Genomic DNA, 25442 nt, shown 5'->3' on the forward strand with positions numbered 1-25442 from the left:
AGACAGTCAAAGTAAAGTATTTTACATACCAAAATAATAAGGTAGGCCAGTGTTTCTCAAAACTTTTAACTTCAAAGTGCGTTTATGGATTTACCGAAATTTTCGGACCGCCCTATTGAAATACATGCGGAAATATTCATCATTTATTTTGAGGATTATATATTTACAAATCAATATCAGCGTTGCCACCACGCAGAGCACACTGTTCGAAATTTACTGCCCTAGACGTAAAGAATGAAAACAAATAGAATCTGGAATGTGTGCGCCAGAGTAGTAAGCGGGCCTGAAATTTGATCCCGACCCGAAAAGCCAGGCCTGACTTACAACTCTTTCTTGCACTGGCAGTTTTGGCTTTATGTGATTGGGTAAACCACGTGATATCAACAAAGCTGCTGATTGGTTCTAGGTTTTTTAAAACATTCAAATGCAAGTAAAGACACTTTTTATTGTCCAGGAAAAATACTTTTAAACGCGCGCGAATTGCTGCGAATCCCACAACTGAATGGAATGCCTCGTTTTGTTTACCTAACAAGTCCTGTAGACTCTGAACGGCCGACCTGCAAGGCTGAGCCTCACAAAGGGGTTTGTCACGTTGAAACACGCCCCGCCCTTTCCCACACAAATCACACTTCCCGAATCACGTGTAATAATCCACAGCGACAACAGCGGCAACAACCACAACGTCGTACACAATCAGGAACGGACAGAAACAGGGTTGAGAACGAAACGGGAACGTAGACGGGAACGGTTTTCTAAACAAGAAAACGAAACACATTGACATATGCCAACGCACAAAAATGCCAATGACTAACTTACCAACTATTTTGCGACACAGGTCAACAGGTACAGTACACGTATCAACAGTTGCAAGACGATGAAACAATCGCTGTAATCCCTATAGGAAAATACAGCATGCCATAAGTCACACATAAAGCCATGAATTAATTTAGGTCACAAATCGAATTAAACACTCACCGACAATCACGGTAAACAGCCTTCACTTGAAGATTAATTAGTCAGTCGTCACAATATTTAATTTAGCCTTATTCGTCTCTAAAAATGCAACACAAACGAATTTACTTAATGCAGTAATAAATCACCTTACTCGACCACGTTGTACAGTAAAATGAACTAATCATTGCAACATACAGACAAAGGCCTTCTAATTTTACTGTTACGCACTTGGCGATTGTAACGTCATAGCAGGGGAAATAATGGGACAAATTAATCATGCGTAACTGAACGTGGAGATGTAACATACCCCCACCTAAATGTATGACCCGGGTAAATACATTTCACACACAAACAAACATCGAACGTTCAACGAAATTCAATAAACAAAACAGCACACTAAGCATCACTTTCAGCGGCGACAATCAAGCAAAGTTTTGCAATCGGTCGTTTGACACGATTGTATCGCGTTTGCACAAGCACTGAGCGTACAGTTCCCGTTTTATCGGGAAATGTATCCGCAACGCGACCCATCAACCACTTGGAGCGTGGCTGTGAATCATCCACGACGAGAACCACATCGTTGATCTGGAGATCTCTCCTCTTCTGGAACCACTTCTGCCTGGAAATGATGTTCGGTAGATATTCGCGAACCCAGCGGATCCAAAATTGATTCGCCAAGTACTGCACTTGCGCCCAACGGCGCCGCACGTAACAGTCCTTTTTGTCGAACAAGCCAGGAGGCAAATTCGAGTTGCATCTCATGAGCAGGAGATGATTGGGTGTGATCGGTTCATCATCTCGGGGATCAAAGGTGACAGGAACAAGAGGACGCGAGTTGAGTATTGACTCAACCTCAACAAAAAGCGTTGACAATGTTTCGTCGGAAACAACTTGCTGTGTCATCAGAGACGTCAGAATTCGCCGGATGGAGCGCACCATTCGTTCCCACGCACCTCCCATATGACTGGCTGTCGGGGGATTGAACGACCAACGAATTCCGCTTTGTTTCAGGTACTCCTCAATGTGAACTTGGTTCCAAGACTGCAGTGATTCTCTCAGTATCCGTTCTGCACCGACAAAGTTCGTCCCATTGTCGGAATATATATTTACAGGATTCCCACGCCGACCAATGAAGCGACGAAGCGCGTCGATGAACGAGTCTGTAGATAGGCTGTGGGCAACTTCGATATGGACAGCTCGAATTGATAGGCAGGTAAACACTGCCCCGTACCGTTTCACGATGCTCCGTCCCTGCTTAACTGGAAAGGGACCGAAATAATCCACCCCTACGTGTGAAAACGGGGGCTCGTCCGGATGCAGTCTTGCAGAAGGAAGGTCTGCCATCCTCTGTACTCCAGCGGAAGCATTTCTTCTCTTGCAGAACAGGCAATTCCCAATCACTCGGCGTACGGCTACTCCACCTTTAAGTATCCAAAACCTTTGGCGTAGCGACGACCAAGTGTGGCCCATCCCAGAATGTCCGACAAGACGATGATGTCTCTCGATAACCAAGTCAGTAAAATGACACGAATGTGGTAGAAGAATCGGATGTTTGGCATCGTACGGAATGAAAGCCTTTTCTAGTCGACCACCAACTCGAAGCACGGAGTTAACAACCATTGGATTTAGTTTGAACATGTGACGTTTCACAGAGGTCTTGGAAAGAGATCCCTTCTCCAACGCAGCAAGCTCAGGGCTGAAATGCTTTCGCTGCACATATTTAATCAACTCCAGTTCGGCAGCATTTAATTCTTCAACAGATAATGATCCACGATTCTCCACCACAGCCTTGTTACCGCGAACACGCGACAGTAAAAACTTCTTATATCGAAGCAGCCAGGCGATACTCTTTTTCAAACGATGCAACGAAGAGTACCGATGGATGATCCTCTCAACTATGGACTGCTTCTCTACGACCATATGTATGGAGACTTCCTGCTTTTTTACGGGACTGAACTCAGCAGGCAAGTCGGGTAAAACAATCGGACTCACAGGCCAGTGATCCTCAGATTCCAACAAAAACTGCGGACCGCGCAACCAGCGGCCAGACGTCACTAACGCTTCTGACGTCAATCCACGTGACGCCTCGTCTGCCGGATTGAGCTTTGAAGGAACATGTCTCCAGCTTAAAGGATCGCTTTGCCTTTCAATCTTTGCAATTCGATTAGCAACGAACGTAGGGAATCTCTTCTTCGAATTCCTGATGCTCTGTAGGACGGCAGTGGAGTCTGTCCAGAACACAGACCGATGCACTGGCAAGCCAAGCTCTCGTCGCATCATTTCATCTAGCTTCACGGATAGAACTGCCGCCGTCAGTTCCAGTCTTGGAATTGACACTGTTTTCAGCGGCGCTAGTCGACACTTGCCAACAAGAAACACGCAGTGAACACGCGAACCGACGTCGACTATCCTCAGATAACACACAGCTCCGTAGGCCACGGAGGAAGCATCTGCAAAGTGGTGTAACTCCCAACTTTGCACATCGCCGAAATCATCGGGCTTAAAACAACGAGGAAGACACAGGTCATGAAGCTTCGGTAAACGCCCAAGCCATTCGCTCCATTGTGTTGCTTCCGATTCCAAAATGCAGTCGTCCCAGCCAACTCCACGTTTGCACAAACCTTGGAGTAATAATTTGGCTCCAAGCGTGCACGGTGCAACGAATCCAAGAGGGTCGTACAGTGAACTCAATGCAGAAAGAAGTCCTCTTCGAGTCTTCGCCGTTTCAGGAAGGTTGACCTTAAATCCAAACGTATCTTCGTGCACGTTCCAGTGGACACCAAGCACTCTCTCTGTGACGTCATCACTCAAGCTTTTGTTTCGCACTGCCTTTGACCTCTCTTCTTCAGGAATTTTTGACAGAATCTTCTGGTTATTACTGAGCCATTTTGTCAAGTGGAATCCTCCGCGTGACAACAAATCTGAAATCTCTTTGGTCATTTGAATTCCCTCCACTGTAGATGCAACCGAAGTCAGGCAGTCGTCCACGTAAAAATTTCTTCTGACGACCGAAGACGCTTGTGCATTGAAATCTTGACCAAAATCCAAGGCTGTTTGCTTCAAGCAAAAACTCGCGCAACTAGGGGATGAAGTCGCCCCGAACAGGTGCACAGTCATTTGATGCGCTGTTGGTTGATTTGTCAAATCCCCTCCTGGCCACCACAGAAATCGCAAGGCGTCCCTGTCCTTAGGGGTAACACGAATCTGGTGGAACATCGATTCTATATCGGCCACCAAAGCGTACCGCTCTTTGCGAAATCGAGTCAAAACACCCACCAAACTGTTTACGAGATCCGGGCCCTGCATCAGCACATCATTGAGGGAAACGCCCTTGTGCTTTGCAGCGCAATCAAAAACTACACGAACCTTGTCTGGCTTACGGGGATGAAGTACAGGATGGTGTGGTAAATACCAGCAAACACCATCAACCGATTCGATTTCTTCTCGAGGTATCTCTCTTGCGTACCCTTTCTCGAGGTAGGACTGTATTGTGCTCACGTACTTTCCCTTCAGTGAGTGATCCTTCTCCAGGCGTCGCTTCAAGTACGTCAGCCGTCTTTCGGCCATTGGCTTGTTATCTGGCAAACAAGCTGAGCTTTCTCTCCACGGCAACGGCAGCTCATAGTGACCTTCCACCATTTTCACGTTCTTTTGCATGATACCATACGTCTTTCTGTCTTCGCGCGACGTGGGGAAATCTAGAACAGCAGTTTCGTTCCCAAAATCTGTCTCCCACAGACTAGAGATTTGCTTCTGTAAAGAGCTGTCTCTAGACTTCACGAAGTTTACCTGATACCTCGATGATGCACACGGAAGGAGTGAAGGGCCAAATAATGTCCATCCAAAAGGTGTCTTGACAGCAAACGGTTTCCCTTTTGGACCACGACGCATCTCCTCAATGAACAAGGCGTCTGGATTATCCAGACCAATCAGCAATGTTACAGTTCCTTTCTCTATTAAGGGAAAATCCAAGTCACGTAAATGTGGGGCACCCCTTAATGCTTCTTTGCTAAGAATCGGATTAGGACGAACGGGGATTTCACCAACGGTTATTACTTTAGGGAGAAATATATCATCTCCGCCACCTACTGGAGAAACAGAGAAACTCACTGAAACTGCCGTATGCTCTTTGGCTTCATCTGTCAGTGTTTGTAAAACAATCTCCTTAGTCTCACCTTTCATGCCCAGGGCTTCAATCAACCTTTGGTTACAGAAGGTTCCGGTAGAGCCGATATCCAAAAATGCGTAAGTTAGAACCTTCCGGCCTTCGTATTTTACCTCAACCGGTACGACACACTGATACACGTCGTCGTAACCGCATTCGCCGGGCGTTGCTACTGAACATGAAGCGACCTTTTGTGGTTCAACCGGTGTCGCTGGTGACTCTGGCTTTGCGGCTGGAGCAGGCCTATGCAGCAATGTGTGGTGATAGTGACTCGAACAGTCGTTTTCTTCGCAGGCAGTTCTCGCTTTACATCGTCTAACACGGTGACCTGGCGTAAGGCATCTGAAGCACAATCTCTTACGACTGACAAATTCCACACGTTCGGAGTACGTTTTACGTTTAAACTCAAAGCACCTGGACAAATCGTGAGCCTTACCACAGAACAGACACGTAGCGGAAGTAGTCGGCCTCTCTGTCGGACGCTGTCGAACTTCTACTGGGTTCACAACGTACGCAGACGCTCTTGGCTTTCTCATCGGTGGACCAGGATCCTTGTCGCGCCTAGAACCCATAATCCTACTCCCGTAGAGGGAATTTTCCACCTCAGCACGCTCCGAAACAAACTGAACAAAGTGGCTAAACCCGGCTTCACGATTAGTGCGATGTAGAACTTCGACTGATCGCTCTATCCATTTTTCCTGCAAGCGATAGGGCAACTTGTCAATAAGCTGCAGCATGGTATCAAGCGAGTTAAGACCGGCATATTCATCAATATCCTCCAGTGTAGTGAGACATTTTTCCAGCAGATCTGCAAACTGCATTAGTCGTTCCGGTTGATCTCCTTTCAAGCGAGGACTCTTCTTCAAATGCTGCTCACAGGCATTTGCGATAATGTGCGGCTGTCCGTACTCATGAAATAGCTTTTGACGTGCCTGTCGGTAACCCTCGACTGGCCTTTTCGTCAGGTGATCAATTTTAGGTCGCACTCTGTCGTCACAATGCTGCAGCAGATAAACCAACCGTAAGTCGTCAGAGTGAACTTTAGTGGCAACATGCGCTTCAAAGTTGCGAATGAACGTCCAGTATTCCATCGGATCACCATTAAATGACATTATCTTCGGACGCGGTAAAAAACGTTCGTCTGAGTTGTAGCGTGGTTCCTGCGCTACAGGAGGACCTTCCCTATATTGACAACTATATTGCGGAGTGGCATGGATAGTAGGCTGACAACTTACTTTAGGCAGCTCCTGCCTATCAAGGCGCGGTGCAGGTTTTGGGCATTCAGTGACCGTTGGAACGAAAGGCTTCACTACAGGTGGCGAATAAACAATATCTGAGTCAAATTTACCTTCCCATCCGCGAGCCTCGATTTCGGCTAATTCGGCTTCACGTTGTACCTCGCGAATTTCGGCGTCAGCCGACAATTTGCGCAACCTCTGTTCCTCTTTTTGTCGCTCATTCTCTTCGTCCTGTCTCTCTTTGGCCTGACGAAGTTTTGCGCGAGCCATCTCAAGCTTAACTCGTGCTTCAGTTCTGCGAACACTGGAACTCGTACTTGCTGAAGTAGGGCAACTAGAAGTGCAACTTTTTGCCGACTTTTTTGAACCAGTTTGTGGCGGTGGCGACGTAGCAGGCTGGGCCTTTTCGATCCATTCATCCACCCTGCTATCGAACTCCGTTTTCTCCTCAGCGTATCGCTTCAACAAATCCTTGACAAGGTCTTCATTTTCAGGTGAATTTGAAGTTATATGCTCCACAAGAAGTCGGTATCTTTCATGTATAATTCGCACCGATGTATGTACAGAAACTAAGTTATTGGGACTGACCATTAAACGTTCCGTTCGGGTGTAGGCTTCTTGCAATGAACGTTGCAATTTGACGAGCTGTTCACCCTTATCCTCTTCAGTCGTGTCGGAATTCATTTTCCTTCACCGAGCGACAGCTTCTTTCCGACCAGCAAAGTAGAAAGCTTCTCTCGATCAGCGACAGTTGAAACTTCCTTTTCAACGAGCAGCAATTGAAAACTTCTTTTTCAACGAGCAGTAGTTGAAAACTTCTTTTTCAACGAGCAAAAGTTGAAAACTTCTTTATGTAGACTCTGAACGGCCGACCTGCAAGGCTGAGCCTCACAAAGGGGTTTGTCACGTTGAAACACGCCCCGCCCTTTCCCACACAAATCACACTTCCCGAATCACGTGTAATAATCCACAGCGACAACAGCGGCAACAACCACAACGTCGTACACAATCAGGAACGGACAGAAACAGGGTTGAGAACGAAACGGGAACGTAGACGGGAACGGTTTTCTAAACAAGAAAACGAAACACATTGACATATGCCAACGCACAAAAATGCCAATGACTAACTTACCAACTATTTTGCGACACAGGTCAACAGGTACAGTACACGTATCAACAGTTGCAAGACGATGAAACAATCGCTGTAATCCCTATAGGAAAATACAGCATGCCATAAGTCACACATAAAGCCATGAATTAATTTAGGTCACAAATCGAATTAAACACTCACCGACAATCACGGTAAACAGCCTTCACTTGAAGATTAATTAGTCAGTCGTCACAATATTTAATTTAGCCTTATTCGTCTCTAAAAATGCAACACAAACGAATTTACTTAATGCAGTAATAAATCACCTTACTCGACCACGTTGTACAGTAAAATGAACTAATCATTGCAACATACAGACAAAGGCCTTCTAATTTTACTGTTACGCACTTGGCGATTGTAACGTCATAGCAGGGGAAATAATGGGACAAATTAATCATGCGTAACTGAACGTGGAGATGTAACAAGTCCCTTTTCGCACTTTTCTATTTTGATTAAAAGGGGCGTATTTCCCGGTTGTAAAGGTTTATACTCTTACGTTATCAAGTCTTAATGGTTCGTTTTACATAACATCAGGGTTATTTTGCATCTTCCTCAAGTCAACACACTTCAAACTTAGTGGTATATATTTGTTACTTCTCATTAATATAATTAAACCGATACATCACAATACAAGAATTAATATAATTAATATGTAAAAAATTCGAAGAGGTTAGCTTTAAGAATACATATCATTTAGATTTTTTACAAGGAGGTCAAACCAGGACCCTCCCATGCAGGTACAAATTCTAGTCAGGATTTTTTTCTATTTCTATGTAAAAATCAAGCGCTACGGACCATTAGGCATGTTAGCTCTGCAGCATAACCTAGTGGTTATGTTACAAAAAAATAACTTTGTCGCTATCGGCGCCAATCACAACTCGAAGAAGTCTTGGCCGAATGGTCACGTCTAGCGCGCCTGAATTCGTCCCATGGGATGTCCTGCATGGGTTCGAACCCCATAAAACAAAGAAAGTCGAGTTGGAAAAACCGAGGCGGCTATTTTTGGTCGGGTTCGAGTATTAGCACCAGTTTCGATAAAATGGGCTTAAATTCAGTTCTTCAACTTGGTTTGTATTAGAAATGGTCGAAGGTTCACACCCGTAAAAATCCGAAAAAAAAACATAGAACATAAAATGGATAATGGGCACAAACTCTCGATTGGCCTAAAACGAGCCATCAAGCTTTAAAGCTAGAAGATTTGTTCATAATATTAAAAACAGATTTTCAAATTGCCCCTCCAAAATATAAAATTAAATTCTGCAGCATTGGGTATTTGCTGGCTAAAGTGCAATGTTTGTTTTGTTTTAATTTGGTAATTTTTTTTCACCGAGACAAATTTGTGTTAGGAACGAGTACAACTCTGAACAGGATAGTAACAGTTTTTTAAACAAACAAACTCATATTAGAAGGGGTAGATACTAAAGATTTAGAATATAATTCAAAAGAAATAGAATCATTTCTTTTTTTCTTTCGCTTCACTTTGTTTCATTTCAAACGATACATTGCTAGTTTTCTTCAGGTTCTCGAAGAAATGTGCTTTGTACAGATTTCTGCTGCTGCGAACGTCACACAACTTGTATAGTGACATCACAAACACCACCATTGTGACTGAAAACACTGAAAAAGCATCAATGCAATTCCCCTATACATGTGTAGAGCTGTCACTCATGTATCGGCGGTTTATGCAATCAGAAAAATCCGCTAAAATTCCGCTTCTCTTGGCCACAGAGTTTATTTCGTTTCGGACATGTCAGGGAATTTCGAAACGCCGGGTAACCCTAAACTCCATGCATAATTTATTTGACTCCTGACTTACAACATTTTTACCTTTACATAGTTTGATACAAGCTTGTTTATCTAAAATCAAATCAACAGACCAAAAATGACAAATACCGATAGGTGGCGTAAAGAGCAGAGTTTCAGCAGATTCTCCACCGAGCATGCGCAGATCATGATAAAGTGCGATTCCCTAAAAGACTCCCGTTATGTGTTTTGAATCACACCGCAGGCCATTTTTTCTATTCTACGCCTTGCCATCTGGTTATGCTAAGGAGACTGGCTTGATTCGGTAAAACGCCTCCAATGGGCTTGGTGTAGTATGATTTATTTTTTTAGGTTACATTTTTAATGCAACTCAAACAGCTTTAACCGCCATCATGTTTACTTTTTTTCTTAAATATAGATTTCATTGCTTTTTGCACCACATATTGGTATTTACAAAACTATGTCAGATATGAGTGCTGATCCTACTTCGTTAACCGTTGCTACAAGACCGTTTACCATGCGATTTAAAACAGCCTTGTTGTTTCACGTCTTTGCATGCTCCGGACCTAATCACTTAATTAAAGTGCTCCATTTACTTATTCTGCTTCCCCGTTTTACACTTGTAAGTTTGTAAAGCGCAGGTGTTCTGTTTAAATGCTACAAATTAGTTAGTAGTCTTTGCTTGTAGTAGGATTAACTTTTGTCTGTTTCACTGCAGAAAGGCTAGTCCAAATTATTTGTCATGCTCTGCAACTGTGTGATAGTCGAGCGTTGGTGTGTTTGTTTTGTTTAGCACAGTCATTCAAAAAGTAGGGTGTGTCTGTATGTGATTCTGTTTCCGAATAGTAAGTACATGTTTCTTCTACCAAACCTTTTACTTTCTAGGTAATGAAGGTTGCTTTACAGATTGCCCCATACAAGTTCTGATTGTGGGATTGTTTTACATGGCATGTACTGCGTTCCACATGGTCGCATTATTGGTCACGTGATAGTAGCGTTGCTGTGTTGAAAATTGTATGTTTCAAAAACTTGATGTGGGTAACAAATCTTTACTGGTTTTGCTTCAACGAAATGTCGGTAAAATTACATTTTCCCAACAGTGAATATGTGAATTGTATCATACCTGAAGAGAAACGCCACGAGTCTTAGGTTTCGATTTAATAAGTGGACGGACGTGAATTTGTATTTATTTGTCTCCTGAGCAACCCATCATTTCTAACACAGATTATGTGTTATTACGTTATCACTGCTTAGCGACGGTATTGACCGGAGTTCTCCGACAAAGCAAAATAAAATAAAACAGAAAAAAATGAGACCGTATTTTATTATTGCGAAACTGCAGATCGGGTATTTACAGTGTTGGACAAATGCAGACACAAAAAGATTCAGTTCAAATTCTATATTTTGTTGAAAAAGTAAACGTCGGTTTTGCCTCCTTTTACCCAATCCTTTAGCTGATACATGTTGTCGGCCACGATTTCTTGCCCATAACCATTAGCCGATGGATCCTCATTGCTATAGTAAAGAGCTGAAAAAAGTGAAAGCACTTTAGAAGCTATTTTGCCTATATTGTTTTTAAAGTAATTTTAAGATTTTTATTGAAGTAAAATGTTTCCTAATTATTTTCTTCGCTTTTCTCGTGACATTTTTTTAAATTTCATATCTAGGAGTTTGGTCCGACTTAAAAAGTCAAATTTACCAATACGAATGAGCCATTGCTGCCAGCATAATGTATAAACGAGCATTGCCCTTCCAGCAGTTGAATAATTAATCGACGTTTCGACGTCCCATACAAGATTCCTTCATCAGGATATAGGCATATCTCGCAAGAATATTTACGCTGCTGAAAGGGCAATACTTGTTTACCAATGGGAAGTTAGAACACAAATTTTTCCCGAGTGCAAAGACAAGCCCTTAAAAATTTAAGGAAAATGCTCACGAAGCTTTCCGTCTGTCTTCAATTTTGTGTTCACAGCAGCATAAAGTTTCTCGGCCACCACTTTGGGGTCTGAGGGTTCAATATCCTTCTTTATATCGGAAGGAGAAATCTCGCCAACTTTTTCGAAACTCCCATTTTCAACTAAGACAGAAACTTTTTTAGGAAAGAATTCAATCAAAATTATATAATAGTCATAAGTAACTTCCCGTTTATGAAACATTACCTTTTTATTTTTGTTATTACATGTACATTTCAGACTAAGAAGAACTTACATAAACAAAGCAATTACTTAACTATTTTATACTTACATTGTTGTTTGACAATGTAGCTAGACATGTTTCAGACGATTTCTTTAACTCAGATATATTTCAATGCACTTGCTGCAAAAAAAGATAAAACAGAAGTCAGAAATTGTTTATAATGGAACTGTGCCAAAGAGGCAATAAGAAACGCAATAAACGTTTCCACTTGCAATCTGTCACAAATGCAAACGTCTCTATATGCAAAACAAATTTCAAAAATATGAAAACTGGTAGCAAAGCTGTTCCACGATTTTTGTCTATTAGCAAAATTCAAAGGTTGATTTTACTGTCAGCTTACTGACTGGGATAGGACATCACTTTTAAACCCCATTCCCCTTTTTCTTCTTTACTTTTCAGACCCCCTATTCAAGGACGCGTGTCTGTATTTTTCCGTTCGTAAAACCAAATGTCAGTGGCTCTCCAGAAAGTGCTTCAACATTAAAGCTAACCCACCAGTTAAAACACGGTTTAGTGTATGCTTTGCTGTAACTGTCTGCCTCAAGTTCAAGTTTTTCCGTTTCCTCGACGCATTTTTGGCTAAACTTTGAATCTTATCTGCCCTTATTGACATGGTAATAAATTTTTAATTGTTTTTGTAAAGGTTCGCTTTCACTGATGTTTGATCAAGGATACAATGAACATATTTTATATCTGATTTGGAAAGCAACAAAGACAGTGTGAGTACTGTTTAATTTACAGCTGTAATTAGGTACCTTTTTAAATTTAGTTTAGTAAAACCTCTTTGTTACTTAGGTTTATACTTTACCTCGCATTAGAAAGTTTAAACTTATTTGGGTTAATTAAGACCATTTTGCCAAGTCAAAATTTTCACAAGGTGTCGCCAGCGAGCATGTCATGCACCGTACAACACATATGCGGAAACACAGCTTATTGCTACTGATTACTTCAACAATGGTCAAAGAATTCGACTCTTTTGGTAGTGAGTTCAATATTGAAGTAAAAGGAACAAGGTTATTTTATTTAAAAATTTATGGGCCTATATAAGGCGATGACACTTGTTTAACTTTTTTACCCAGTTTCCGCCATATTTTCTGCAATGCATTTTTTACTTCATTATGAAAATCGATTTTAAGTTCTTACCTTCTAAAATAAATCTCGATCAGCGACTTAAAAATAAAAACTTTAACTTTATTTCTGCTTATTACGTCACCCCCATCTTATGCTTGAAAATCTGCTTCCGTTAATTGTGGTGTATCTGAACTGTGTGGAATTTGTTTCGTTAAACGCGCGTAAGCGAGCGAGTGTTTGAAACAAAGAGTCGTCCCAGACACAATTCACGTCCTTTCACGAGTTCTTACTCCCCATGAAAGCCGGCATGTGGCCTTTTGTGAAAAGTTTATTGCGACAAAACAATGCGTATGTGTTTTGAGATTATGATGCAACAAGCGTTTTTGTGTGAGGTCGAGGTAATCAACTTTTCCGAGAAAATGTCGCAACAAATGCGTTGGATAAAATTACCCAAATCCAACACCACCTACTTTGTGATTTTGTATATTATGAAAGGGAAGGTGAGAGGTTTTTCTGTATTTTTCCACGACTGTTAATGGGTTTGTACTTTGCCACCATCGAGATATAAAAACGGGGAGTTTCTCCTAACTGTAGCAACATGAACGCCCTCAATCGCATGAGGACTATGCAAAGGGCTACATATCTTTTTCTAAAACGGTCATCCGTCGTTTCCTAGAAAAAGCTGATTATCTTTCACAAAGATGTTAGTTACATCAAAATCCAAAAACTCGAACACATTGTTTCGTCGCAATGAACTCCTCACAAAAGACCTCATGGCGCCTTTCAAGCGGAGTAAGAACTCCTGAAATGACGTGGTGTGTGTCGGACGCCGCTTTGTTTTAAGCACTCACTCGCTTACGCTCGTTTAACGAACGAAATTCTACACAGTTCAATTACACCACAACGAAAGCAAATTTTTAAACATATGGTTTGACGTAAGAAGTGGAAATATTCTTTTGGTGGTTTGGGTTTGGGGTGCAGCAGTTCCCAAAAATAACAAATCCTTTTGTGGAACTGGTCACAAAACTGATCAGCCGCTAATTTTTCTGCAGGCCGCTACTTGTAAAAAATCGAATTCATTTTATCTCACCCCTGGAGGGTTTTTTCTGGGGTTAAGATCTGCATCACTGTAGTTTAAAGTTTAAAGCGTAGTTTGTATTTTGTCGGATAAATTTGTAGTCTATTGTTACATGTTGTTACACGGAAACATTTAAGTCTAGCGACAAAGTTAACAAGTCACTCTCCAAGCTCATTCCGAACATCAATTGCCTCCTATATTTGCCCTATTTAGCCACGCCTCATCAGTAACGACAGCGACAAAACATATAATAAGTCTTGTAACATAATGCGCTCAGGCCATAAGTTCAGGTGATACGTTTTCCCACAATACAATTTGACACCACCATAGGTTTAATTCGTTTTGTGAATGGAAAAAAACATTAAATTACACGTGGTTCATTCTGCAGCTACTTCCTGATATAATACTTGGATGGGTTAAGACAGTAGTTCTCAAACGGTGCGTCGCGACGCCCTGGTGCGTCGTTTCAGTTTTCCAAGGTCGTCACAGAATAGTTCCGTTTCGTGGCGTTTTGTTGTTGTATCAATAAACACAACTTTAATAATAAGTTTTCTCATTAACTTTTATTTGCTGGTGCGTCGCAAGTCTGGGAAACTTTTTCAGAGGCGTCGCAAGAAAATAAGTTTGAGAACCACTGGGTTAAGATATATAGCGTCGAGGTAAACCAGAGAGAAGGAAGCGAACACAAAGAAGTACTAAAGTAAAGCGACTTCATATGTGAGAAATTTACACTAAACCAGAAAAAGAAAAGCATTTCTTTGCTATATAATTTGCTATTTTAGGAAAAATATATCTTTTTTCATCTCCACAAGAAGGTTTTGTCTCCAAAAATTTCTGTTTTCTTCAAAGGCGGGGAACTTTTGGTGATACTTTGTAGTGCAGTAAGCTTTTGATTTTTCACAACATTTTCTAAAACTTGTACAAATTATTTCTGTGTTTCCCCCTTAAACATGTTTCTTACATCTTTATTTAAGATAAAACGAAGCTATACATTACTAAAAGTTTCGTTCTTGTGTACTTTTACGTCATCAGCTTTTGAAAGTTCGCTTCTAAATAGAAATCATACGCAGCACAATTTCTTCAAAGCCCATTAACATCCAACTACCCAGACATAAACGTGTTTTTCCAAGAAATATAGTTTTTTTTCTGGCACGTTGAAATTTTCATAATAGTGTCATTTTGTAGAAAAAAATCTTTGTAATTTTAAAAAAACTTGATCTGCATTCAAACATGGGGAATTATTATGGAATCGTTATGCGACTTGGTAAGTTGACCTCCTTTGCAAATCAGCGCACCGTATAACATAGTATTTGAAATTCAATGGACAAGAGACTTCGGCGAAACAAACACACCGCTTTGGACAATTCAACTCCATACGATGCGGATTATGAAATGATAATTTTGTTTAGACGTCATGAATGATATTTTTTAGATGGTAACGGTTATTCTGATGTGGGAAGTATTAACCACAGCAATGAATGGGAGGACATTAACGCACGGTCTGCGGAAGTTTCAACGGAGAAAATTATTTCTGCAGTAAAAACCCAAATGCGGCATGTTTACAATGGCGGTAAGCAAGACTTGTACAACCGTTGCATAATCTCATCACACATAGTTTATGCTGAGCGTAAAAGAACTTATACTGGGACCAACAGCATTTCCTTCTGTGTATCTGCGTTTGGTGGCATCGTCCAGCTGATCTGGTTTGTGACTACAGCGTGCAATGTTGAGAACTGATAGACATTCATTCGCACGATTGTTGCGTCATACATAAGTGACGTCACAAAGTGCATGGTTGCCACTCGTCAAGGGTCGTAAAACAATGAAGTTTTAATTTTTACTTTTTATTTTCAGAATTGTACTTCAGTGATCAGAATCCTCAAGATAATGACTTTGGATATAAGATCGAAGCAAAGAACATAGGCACGCTCGTAGATATGGTTCAGGCTAATGACAGATACATTTATTTCTTCAACAAATAATGTGCACCAACAGTTGCACAGTAATACTGTGTACATTCTTATAATCAACGTGTGATAAAATATATTTTCTTATTTACCCGGAAAATAAAACCATATTTGCCTTAAAATGTATTCAAAAGCAGGGAGCCAATGAGCAGCCTCGGACAGGTCATGTGACATAAGCATGAAAAATGGGTTCTTCCAGTTAATGCAAGCTATAGCTGCCTGGCATAATATTAAGTTTGTAGAGCTCTTCTGGGAAATGTATTTTTATTTCGACGTTTAGAGTTCCTATACAGGTCGTCTTCATCTGGGTAATAACAATGAATGCGCGTAGTACAGTGCACGATAAACAATAACCGAATGTGCTTGCGTTTAATTCGTTTTTCCTTTGTATACAGTTCACATATTCACTGTTTGGAAAGTGTAGTACTATTGACATTTTGTTACAGCAAAACCATTAAAGAAATTCTGTAGTGCAACGAGCATTGAATTCTATATTTGATAAGAAAACTATGCACAAACGATGGCGGTTAGAGCTACTTGAGTTGGATTACAAAATTAGGCTAAAAAAATAAAGCACAGTACGCCAAGCCCAATGAAGAATCAACCCAGTCTCCCAAGCATTACCAGACGGCAAGGCGTAGGCTAGAAAAACATACTGCGGTGTAATTAGAATCCACGACAGAAGTCTTTGCGGGATTCGGGCTCTACCAACTGAGCTACACGGGTTCAGTGGAGATCCCGTTAAAGTCAAACCGTTGCCTGCCTCGTATGCTGCACATGTCAGCTTTGTAGCAGGGAATCGCCAGATTGACCATTGATAAAATAAAACATAGTTCTTAACCGGGCTGCCTATTTACTCTAGCCGCTGCTCTTTACGCCACCTATCCGTATTTGTCATTTTTTTGTCTGACCTCATGATTTGATTTTGGAACCAGGTTGTGTCAAACTATGTGAAGGTAAACTATTTGTAGGTCAGGAGTCTACGAAAAAATGATACTTCCCAAACCCGAACACCAAGAAACGATATTCCACTTATTACGCCACCCCATCATATGTTGAAAACTCTGCTTCGGTTGTGGTGTAATTGAACTGTGTGAAAATTGGTTCATTGGACGCGGGTAAGCGAGCCAGTATTTAAAGCAAAGCGGTGTCACGAACACAATTCTCGTCGAGTTCTTACTCCGCTCCAAAGCCGACAAGCGACCTTTTGTAAAGAGTTTATTGTGACAAAAATTTTGCCGGTGGTATTTGATGAAGGTGACCTGTATAGGGCGTCGAAACGCCGAAACCAAATGCATTTGCCAGAAGAGCTCTACAAACGTGAATACTTGGTATTATGCCTGGCAGCAATAGGTTGTATAAACCGGAAGAGTCCATTTATTCATGTTTATGTCACATGACCTGTCCGAGGCTGCTCCTTGGCTCCCTGCTTTTGAATACATTTTAAGGCAAGACAGTTTTATTTTCCAGGTAAATACGAAAATATATTTGATCACACGTTAATTATTGGAATGTACAAAATATTTCTGTGCAACTGTTGGTGCTCGTTATTTGTTGAAGAAATAAATGTATTTCTCTTTAGCGAGTGCCCAATTCTTAAGCTTGCCCATGTGCTGTGGCTCGATCGTATATCCAAAGTCATTTTGATTCGGGTCCTGATCACTGAAGTACAACTCTAAATATGAAAAGAAATTAAAAGCTTGACGAGTGGCGACCATGCACTTTGTGACATCACTCATGTATTACGTCACGAGACCCCCCCCCCCCCAAAAAAAATATGCTGATGGGATTTTTCATATATAAATTGCTAATTTAAGTTGCATTTATAGCTCAATTAAACGCTAACACAAGAATGCAAAAATAACAAAAAGAAATTATATGTCAGTAATGTTGTTTGTCACTTCTCAGTGAGCAAGACGACATTGAATGCCTCTATTATCTGTGCATTTTCTTCCTAACTTTGTGCTTTGTTTTTTATTGCTGACAGCAAGTAAAAAAAAACATTGCTGTGAGACGATTAGGCTTCGTACTAAATAACAACAATTATTTCTGGATAATTGTAATAGCATAATATCATTTACAATTTCAAAATAAAACTGTAAAGTGAAATCTGGTTGAAATGCTGCTCCGTGGCACAAGGATCTTCGTACCCCTTGATGTTCGAGTACCCCCAGTTGGGAACCCCTGCTTTAGATTATGGCCTGTGTTGTACAGACAACAATTGCGCGTACAAATGTCTATCAGTTCTGTCAGGAACAATGTCTCTATATCGTGTCTGCACAAATACACCAGCTAATGATGAGTGCATTAAAGACCATCATGAGCAACGTAGTCACACACCAGATCAGCTGGACGATGCTACCAAACGCATATGCACAGAATAAAATGTTATTGGACCATTTAATTTTTAGTATAAGTTAGATCGCATTTATGCTTAGCTTAAATTATTTGTGATGAGATAATGCAAGGAGTGTACAAGTCTTGCTTACCGCCATTGTAAACATGCTGCATTTGTGTTTTTACAGCAGAACTAACTTTCTGCGCCATAACTTCCGCAGACCATGAGTTGATGTCTTCCCATTCGTCGCTGTGTTTAATTCGTCCGACTTCAACATAACCATCATCATCTAAACAAAATTATCATTTCATAATCCGCATTATATGGAGTTTAATTGTCCAATAACTGTGTGTTTGTTTTACCGAAATAATTATAAGTCCGATTTTGTATGGTGCCCTGATTTACAAAGGAGGTCAACTTACCAAGTCGCAAAACAATTCCATAAACACTCCCCATGTTTGAATTCAGATCAAGCTTTTTAGATAACAAAGTTGTTTTCTAAAAATGACAATTATAAAAACTTCAACGTACCAGAAAAAACATAACTTAAGTTCTTGTAAAAATATGTTTAAAAAATTGTCTGGGCAGTTTGATGTTATTGGGCTTTAAAGAAACCGTGCTGTATATGATTTCTATTTAGAAGCGAACTACCAAAACCTCATGACGTAAGAGTACACAAGAACGAAAATTTTATGAATGTAGAGCTTGATAGCTAAGATGAATATATTCATACTGGGATCAGCCCTGAAGCGTCGATGCAGGCCAGCAATCACGGCATACTTATCGATAATTCACAGTACACCAAGCCTATTAAAGGCATTAAACCGAATGAGCTCGTCTCCCAAGCATACACATATGGCAAGGCACAGGCTAGAAAAACCTAGCCTGCGGTGGGATTCGAACCCACGACAGGAGTCTTTCCGGGACCCGCGCTCTTTCGGGGAATAGGCTTCCAAAAGCTGATGACGTAACAGTACAGAAGAACGAAAATTTTATGAATGCATGGCTTGGTTTTATCTTTAAAAAAAGATGTAAGAAACTTGTTTTAGGGGAAAACATAACTTTACACTTGAAGTATAAAATCACATATTTCTGCATCTTTGACACTTTCAATAGAAATTTTGGAAAATGTTGAAAACAATTCCTTCACCCTCTTTACAGAAAACAGAGACTAGATACAGACAAAACAGATGAAACAATTTTAGTCCTTCTTGTGGACTAAAATGGAAAAATCATATAGCAAAAACTGCTTGCTTGATCTGTTTCAGTTTAAATTCACCATATTGTGTCCTTCTCCTAATATGTCAGGAAGTAGCTGCAGAATGAAACATCTGTTCTGAAAAGTTTGTTCCATTCGCAACCTATATTTAAAGAATCGATAGTTGTGTCAAATCGTCTTGTGGTAAAAAGTATTGCCTGAACTTATGGCCTCAGCGCATTATGTTACAAGACTTATTACATGTTTTGTCACTGTAGCGAATTGCTGGTGAGACGTGGCTAATTAGGGCAAAAAAGAAGGCAATTGATGTTTAAACTGAGATTGGAAAGTGACTTGTTTTAACTTTGTCTTTTTTGACTTGTTTCAACTTTGTTTTTTTACCTTAATTATACAGACTTTTCGTATAGTTAACAACACTGAAGAATAGATTAAAAAATGTATGCGATAAAAACACAAACTGCACTTAAAATTTTAAACCACAGTAATGTAGAAACTTAATTAGTACAAGTGACACCCAGGAGAAAAAAACAGCGGCTGATCAGTTTTTGTGACCAGTTCTACAAAAAGCATCTTTTTATTTTTGGGAACTGCTGCACTCCAAACCCAAACCCGACCACCAAAGAAAGATAATTTCTACTTGTTACGCCACCCTATCATATGTTTAAAACTCTGCTTCCGTTGTGGTGCAATTGAACTGTGTGGAATTTCATTCATTAAACGGGCGTGAGTAAGCGAGCGAGTGTTTGAAACAAAGCGGCGTCCCAGACACAATTCACATCCTTTCACGAGTTCTTACTCCGCGTGAAAGCCGACAGGTGGCCTTTTGTGAAAAGTTTATTGCAACAAAACAATGTGTATGTGTTTTGTCTTTGTGTGAGGTCGAGGTAATCAGCTTTTCATAGAAATGTTGCAACAAATACGTTGAATAAAAATTCCCAGATTTAACACCACCTACTTTGTGATAGTGTAGATTATCACAGGGAAGGTGCCTCTCATGAGAGGCGTTTCTGTATTTTTCCACGACTGCCAAACTTTTCCACCATCCCTACAAATAATATGAAACGTTTCTCCTTATTGTTTCAGGATGAAGGTCCTTGAAATCTCAAATACATGCGAGCTTTTCAGAGGTTTACACGCCTGCTCTGAAACATTTATACACCGTTTCCTTTCACTTTTTATGATGCATTTTTAAGCCTTGTAATAAATAAGGATATTGACTACTGTAATTAATGTGGCGATCCCTATTACGAAGCTGACATGTGCAGCATACGAGGCAGTCAACGGTGCTGTGATTCAACTGTCAGCGGTATCTTCACTGAGCTTGTGTAGCTCAGTTTGTAGATTCATGTCGAGCGTTCGAATCCCCACGGCAGACTAGGTTTTTCTAGATTACGCCTTGCCATTTGGTGGTGAATGCTTGGTGACCAGCTAATTTGGTATGGCGCCTTCAATGGGCCTGGCGTGCTGTGATTTGAAAAATGTAAAATAAGAGAAAAAGTCAAACCAGTCTTTGAGACAGTCAAAGTAAAGTATTTTACATACCAAAATAATAAGGTAGGCCAGTGTTTCTCAAAACTTTTAACTTCAAAGTGCGTTTATGGATTTACCGAAATTTTCGGACCGCCCTATTGAAATACATGCGGAAATATTCATCATTTATTTTGAGGATTATATATTTACAAATCAATATCAGCGTTGCCACCACGCAGAGCACACTGTTCGAAATTTACTGCCCTAGACGTAAAGAATGAAAACAAATAGAATCTGGAATGTGTGCGCCAGAGTAGTAAGCGGGCCTGAAATTTGATCCCGACCCGAAAAGCCAGGCCTGACTTACAACTCTTTCTTGCACTGGCAGTTTTGGCTTTATGTGATTGGGTAAACCACGTGATATCAACAAAGCTGCTGATTGGTTCTAGGTTTTTTAAAACATTCAAATGCAAGTAAAGACACTTTTTATTGTCCAGGAAAAATACTTTTAAACGCGCGCGAATTGCTGCGAATCCCACAACTGAATGGAATGCCTCGTTTTGTTTACCTAACAAGTCCCTTTTCGCACTTTTCTATTTTGATTAAAAGGGGCGTATTTCCCGGTTGTAAAGGTTTATACTCTTACGTTATCAAGTCTTAATGGTTCGTTTTACATAACATCAGGGTTATTTTGCATCTTCCTCAAGTCAACACACTTCAAACTTAGTGGTATATATTTGTTACTTCTCATTAATATAATTAAACCGATACATCACAATACAAGAATTAATATAATTAATATGTAAAAAATTCGAAGAGGTTAGCTTTAAGAATACATATCATTTAGATTTTTTACAAGGAGGTCAAACTAGGACCCTCCCATGCAGGTACAAATTCTAGTCAGGATTTTTTTCTATTTCTATGTAAAAATCAAGCGCTACGGACCATTAGGCATGTTAGCTCTGCAGCATAACCTAGTGGTTATGTTACAAAAAAATAACTTTGTCGCTATCGGCGCCAATCACAACTCGAAGAAGTCTTGGCCGAATGGTCACGTCTAGCGCGCCTGAATTCGTCCCATGGGATGTCCTGCATGGGTTCGAACCCCATAAAACAAAGAAAGTCGAGTTGGAAAAACCGAGGCGGCTATTTTTGGTCGGGTTCGAGTATTAGCACCAGTTTCGATAAAATGGGCTTAAATTCAGTTCTTCAACTTGGTTTGTATTAGAAATGGTCGAAGGTTCACACCCGTAAAAATCCGAAAAAAAAACATAGAACATAAAATGGATAATGGGCACAAACTCTCGATTGGCCTAAAACGAGCCATCAAGCTTTAAAGCTAGAAGATTTGTTCATAATATTAAAAACAGATTTTCAAATTGCCCCTCCAAAATATAAAATTAAATTCTGCAGCATTGGGTATTTGCTGGCTAAAGTGCAATGTTTGTTTTGTTTTAATTTGGTAATTTTTTTTCACCGAGACAAATTTGTGTTAGGAACGAGTACAACTCTGAACAGGATAGTAACAGTTTTTTAAACAAACAAACTCATATTAGAAGGGGTAGATACTAAAGATTTAGAATATAATTCAAAAGAAATAGAATCATTTCTTTTTTTCTTTCGCTTCACTTTGTTTCATTTCAAACGATACATTGCTAGTTTTCTTCAGGTTCTCGAAGAAATGTGCTTTGTACAGATTTCTGCTGCTGCGAACGTCACACAACTTGTATAGTGACATCACAAACACCACCATTGTGACTGAAAACACTGAAAAAGCATCAATGCAATTCCCCTATACATGTGTAGAGCTGTCACTCATGTATCGGCGGTTTATGCAATCAGAAAAATCCGCTAAAATTCCGCTTCTCTTGGCCACAGAGTTTATTTCATTTCGGACATGTCAGGGAATTTCGAAACGCCGGGTAACCCTAAACTCCATGCATAATTTATTTGACTCCTGACTTACAACATTTTTACCTTTACATAGTTTGATACAAGCTTGTTTATCTAAAATCAAATCAACAGACCAAAAATGACAAATACCGATAGGTGGCGTAAAGAGCAGAGTTTCAGCAGATTCTCCACCGAGCATGCGCAGATCATGATAAAGTGCGATTCCCTAAAAGACTCCCGTTATGTGTTTTGAATCACACCGCAGGCCATTTTTTCTATTCTACGCCTTGCCATCTGGTTATGCTAAGGAGACTGGCTTGATTCGGTAAAACGCCTCCAATGGGCTTGGTGTAGTATGATTTATTTTTTTAGGTTACATTTTTAATGCAACTCAAACAGCTTTAACCGCCATCATGTTTACTTTTTTTCTTAAATATAGATTTCATTGCTTTTTGCACCACATATTGGTATTTACAAAACTATGTCAGATATGAGTGCTGATCCTACTTCGTTAACCGTTGCTACAAGACCGTTTACCATGCGATTTAAAACAGCCTTGTTGTTTCACGTCTTTGCATGCTCCGGACCTAATCACTTAATTAAAGTGCTCCATTTACTTATTCTGCTTCCCCGTTTTACACTTGTAAGTTTGTAAAGCGCAGGTGTTCTGTTTAAATGCTACAAATTAGTTAGTAGTCTTTGCTTGTAGTAGGATTAACTTTTGTCTGTTTCACTGCAGAAAGGCTAGTCCAAATTATTTGTCATGCTCTGCAACTGTGTGATAGTCGAGCGTTGGTGTGTTTGTTTTGTTTAGCACAGTCATTCAAAAAGTAGGGTGTGTCTGTATGTGATTCTGTTTCCGAATAGTAAGTACATGTTTCTTCTACCAAACCTTTTACTTTCTAGGTAATGAAGGTTGCTTTACAGATTGCCCCATACAAGTTCTGATTGTGGGATTGTTTTACATGGCATGTACTGCGTTCCACATGGTCGCATTATTGGTCACGTGATAGTAGCGTTGCTGTGTTGAAAATTGTATGTTTCAAAAACTTGATGTGGGTAACAAATCTTTACTGGTTTTGCTTCAACGAAATGTCGGTAAAATTACATTTTCCCAACAGTGAATATGTGAATTGTATCATACCTGAAGAGAAACGCCACGAGTCTTAGGTTTCGATTTAATAAGTGGACGGACGTGAATTTGTATTTATTTGTCTCCTGAGCAACCCATCATTTCTAACACAGATTATGTGTTATTACGTTATCACTGCTTAGCGACGGTATTGACCGGAGTTCTCCGACAAAGCAAAATAAAATAAAACAGAAAAAAATGAGACCGTATTTTATTATTGCGAAACTGCAGATCGGGTATTTACAGTGTTGGACAAATGCAGACACAAAAAGATTCAGTTCAAATTCTATATTTTGTTGAAAAAGTAAACGTCGGTTTTGCCTCCTTTTACCCAATCCTTTAGCTGATACATGTTGTCGGCCACGATTTCTTGCCCATAACCATTAGCCGATGGATCCTCATTGCTATAGTAAAGAGCTGAAAAAAGTGAAAGCACTTTAGAAGCTATTTTGCCTATATTGTTTTTAAAGTAATTTTAAGATTTTTATTGAAGTAAAATGTTTCCTAATTATTTTCTTCGCTTTTCTCGTGACATTTTTTTAAATTTCATATCTAGGAGTTTGGTCCGACTTAAAAAGTCAAATTTACCAATACGAATGAGCCATTGCTGCCAGCATAATGTATAAACGAGCATTGCCCTTCCAGCAGTTGAATAATTAATCGACGTTTCGACGTCCCATACAAGATTCCTTCATCAGGATATAGGCATATCTCGCAAGAATATTTACGCTGCTGAAAGGGCAATACTTGTTTACCAATGGGAAGTTAGAACACAAATTTTTCCCGAGTGCAAAGACAAGCCCTTAAAAATTTAAGGAAAATGCTCACGAAGCTTTCCGTCTGTCTTCAATTTTGTGTTCACAGCAGCATAAAGTTTCTCGGCCACCACTTTGGGGTCTGAGGGTTCAATATCCTTCTTTATATCGGAAGGAGAAATCTCGCCAACTTTTTCGAAACTCCCATTTTCAACTAAGACAGAAACTTTTTTAGGAAAGAATTCAATCAAAATTATATAATAGTCATAAGTAACTTCCCGTTTATGAAACATTACCTTTTTATTTTTGTTATTACATGTACATTTCAGACTAAGAAGAACTTACATAAACAAAGCAATTACTTAACTATTTTATACTTACATTGTTGTTTGACAATGTAGCTAGACATGTTTCAGACGATTTCTTTAACTCAGATATATTTCAATGCACTTGCTGCAAAAAAAGATAAAACAGAAGTCAGAAATTGTTTATAATGGAACTGTGCCAAAGAGGCAATAAGAAACGCAATAAACGTTTCCACTTGCAATCTGTCACAAATGCAAACGTCTCTATATGCAAAACAAATTTCAAAAATATGAAAACTGGTAGCAAAGCTGTTCCACGATTTTTGTCTATTAGCAAAATTCAAAGGTTGATTTTACTGTCAGCTTACTGACTGGGATAGGACATCACTTTTAAACCCCATTCCCCTTTTTCTTCTTTACTTTTCAGACCCCCTATTCAAGGACGCGTGTCTGTATTTTTCCGTTCGTAAAACCAAATGTCAGTGGCTCTCCAGAAAGTGCTTCAACATTAAAGCTAACCCACCAGTTAAAACACGGTTTAGTGTATGCTTTGCTGTAACTGTCTGCCTCAAGTTCAAGTTTTTCCGTTTCCTCGACGCATTTTTGGCTAAACTTTGAATCTTATCTGCCCTTATTGACATGGTAATAAATTTTTAATTGTTTTTGTAAAGGTTCGCTTTCACTGATGTTTGATCAAGGATACAATGAACATATTTTATATCTGATTTGGAAAGCAACAAAGAC

General features: G+C 39.9%; 1 protein-coding gene and 1 long non-coding RNA gene across 2 annotated transcripts; both read right to left on the reverse strand.

Moving 5' to 3' along the window:
* Positions 1-623: 623 nt before the first annotated feature.
* On the reverse strand, positions 624-6630 carry LOC145214203 (uncharacterized). Its single transcript, XM_080082692.1, has 3 exons — positions 976-6630; positions 817-895; positions 624-752 (listed from the first exon to the last, which is right to left on the reverse strand). The coding sequence occupies exon 1, from the start codon at positions 6625-6627 to the stop codon at positions 1351-1353; it is 5277 nt and encodes a 1758-aa protein (XP_079938818.1). The 5' UTR covers positions 6628-6630; the 3' UTR covers positions 624-752; positions 817-895; positions 976-1350.
* Positions 6631-7296: 666 nt separating this feature from the next.
* LOC145214204 (uncharacterized) lies at positions 7297-7924 on the reverse strand. The gene is made up of 3 exons (XR_013856984.1): positions 7649-7924; positions 7490-7568; positions 7297-7425 (listed from the first exon to the last, which is right to left on the reverse strand). It is a non-coding gene; the product is annotated as an uncharacterized LOC145214204 (long non-coding RNA).
* Positions 7925-25442: the final 17518 nt, after the last annotated feature.

Source organism: Phallusia mammillata, chromosome 2, assembly GCF_965637545.1.
Source record: "Phallusia mammillata chromosome 2, kaPhaMamm4.hap1.1, whole genome shotgun sequence".
Taxonomy (NCBI): Eukaryota; Metazoa; Chordata; class Ascidiacea; order Phlebobranchia; family Ascidiidae; genus Phallusia; species Phallusia mammillata.

Coding starts and splice junctions, on each gene's coding strand:
- LOC145214203 (XM_080082692.1), bottom strand. CDS start 6,627: ATGGCTCGCGCAAAACTTCGTCAGGCCAAAGAGAGACAGGACGAAGAG.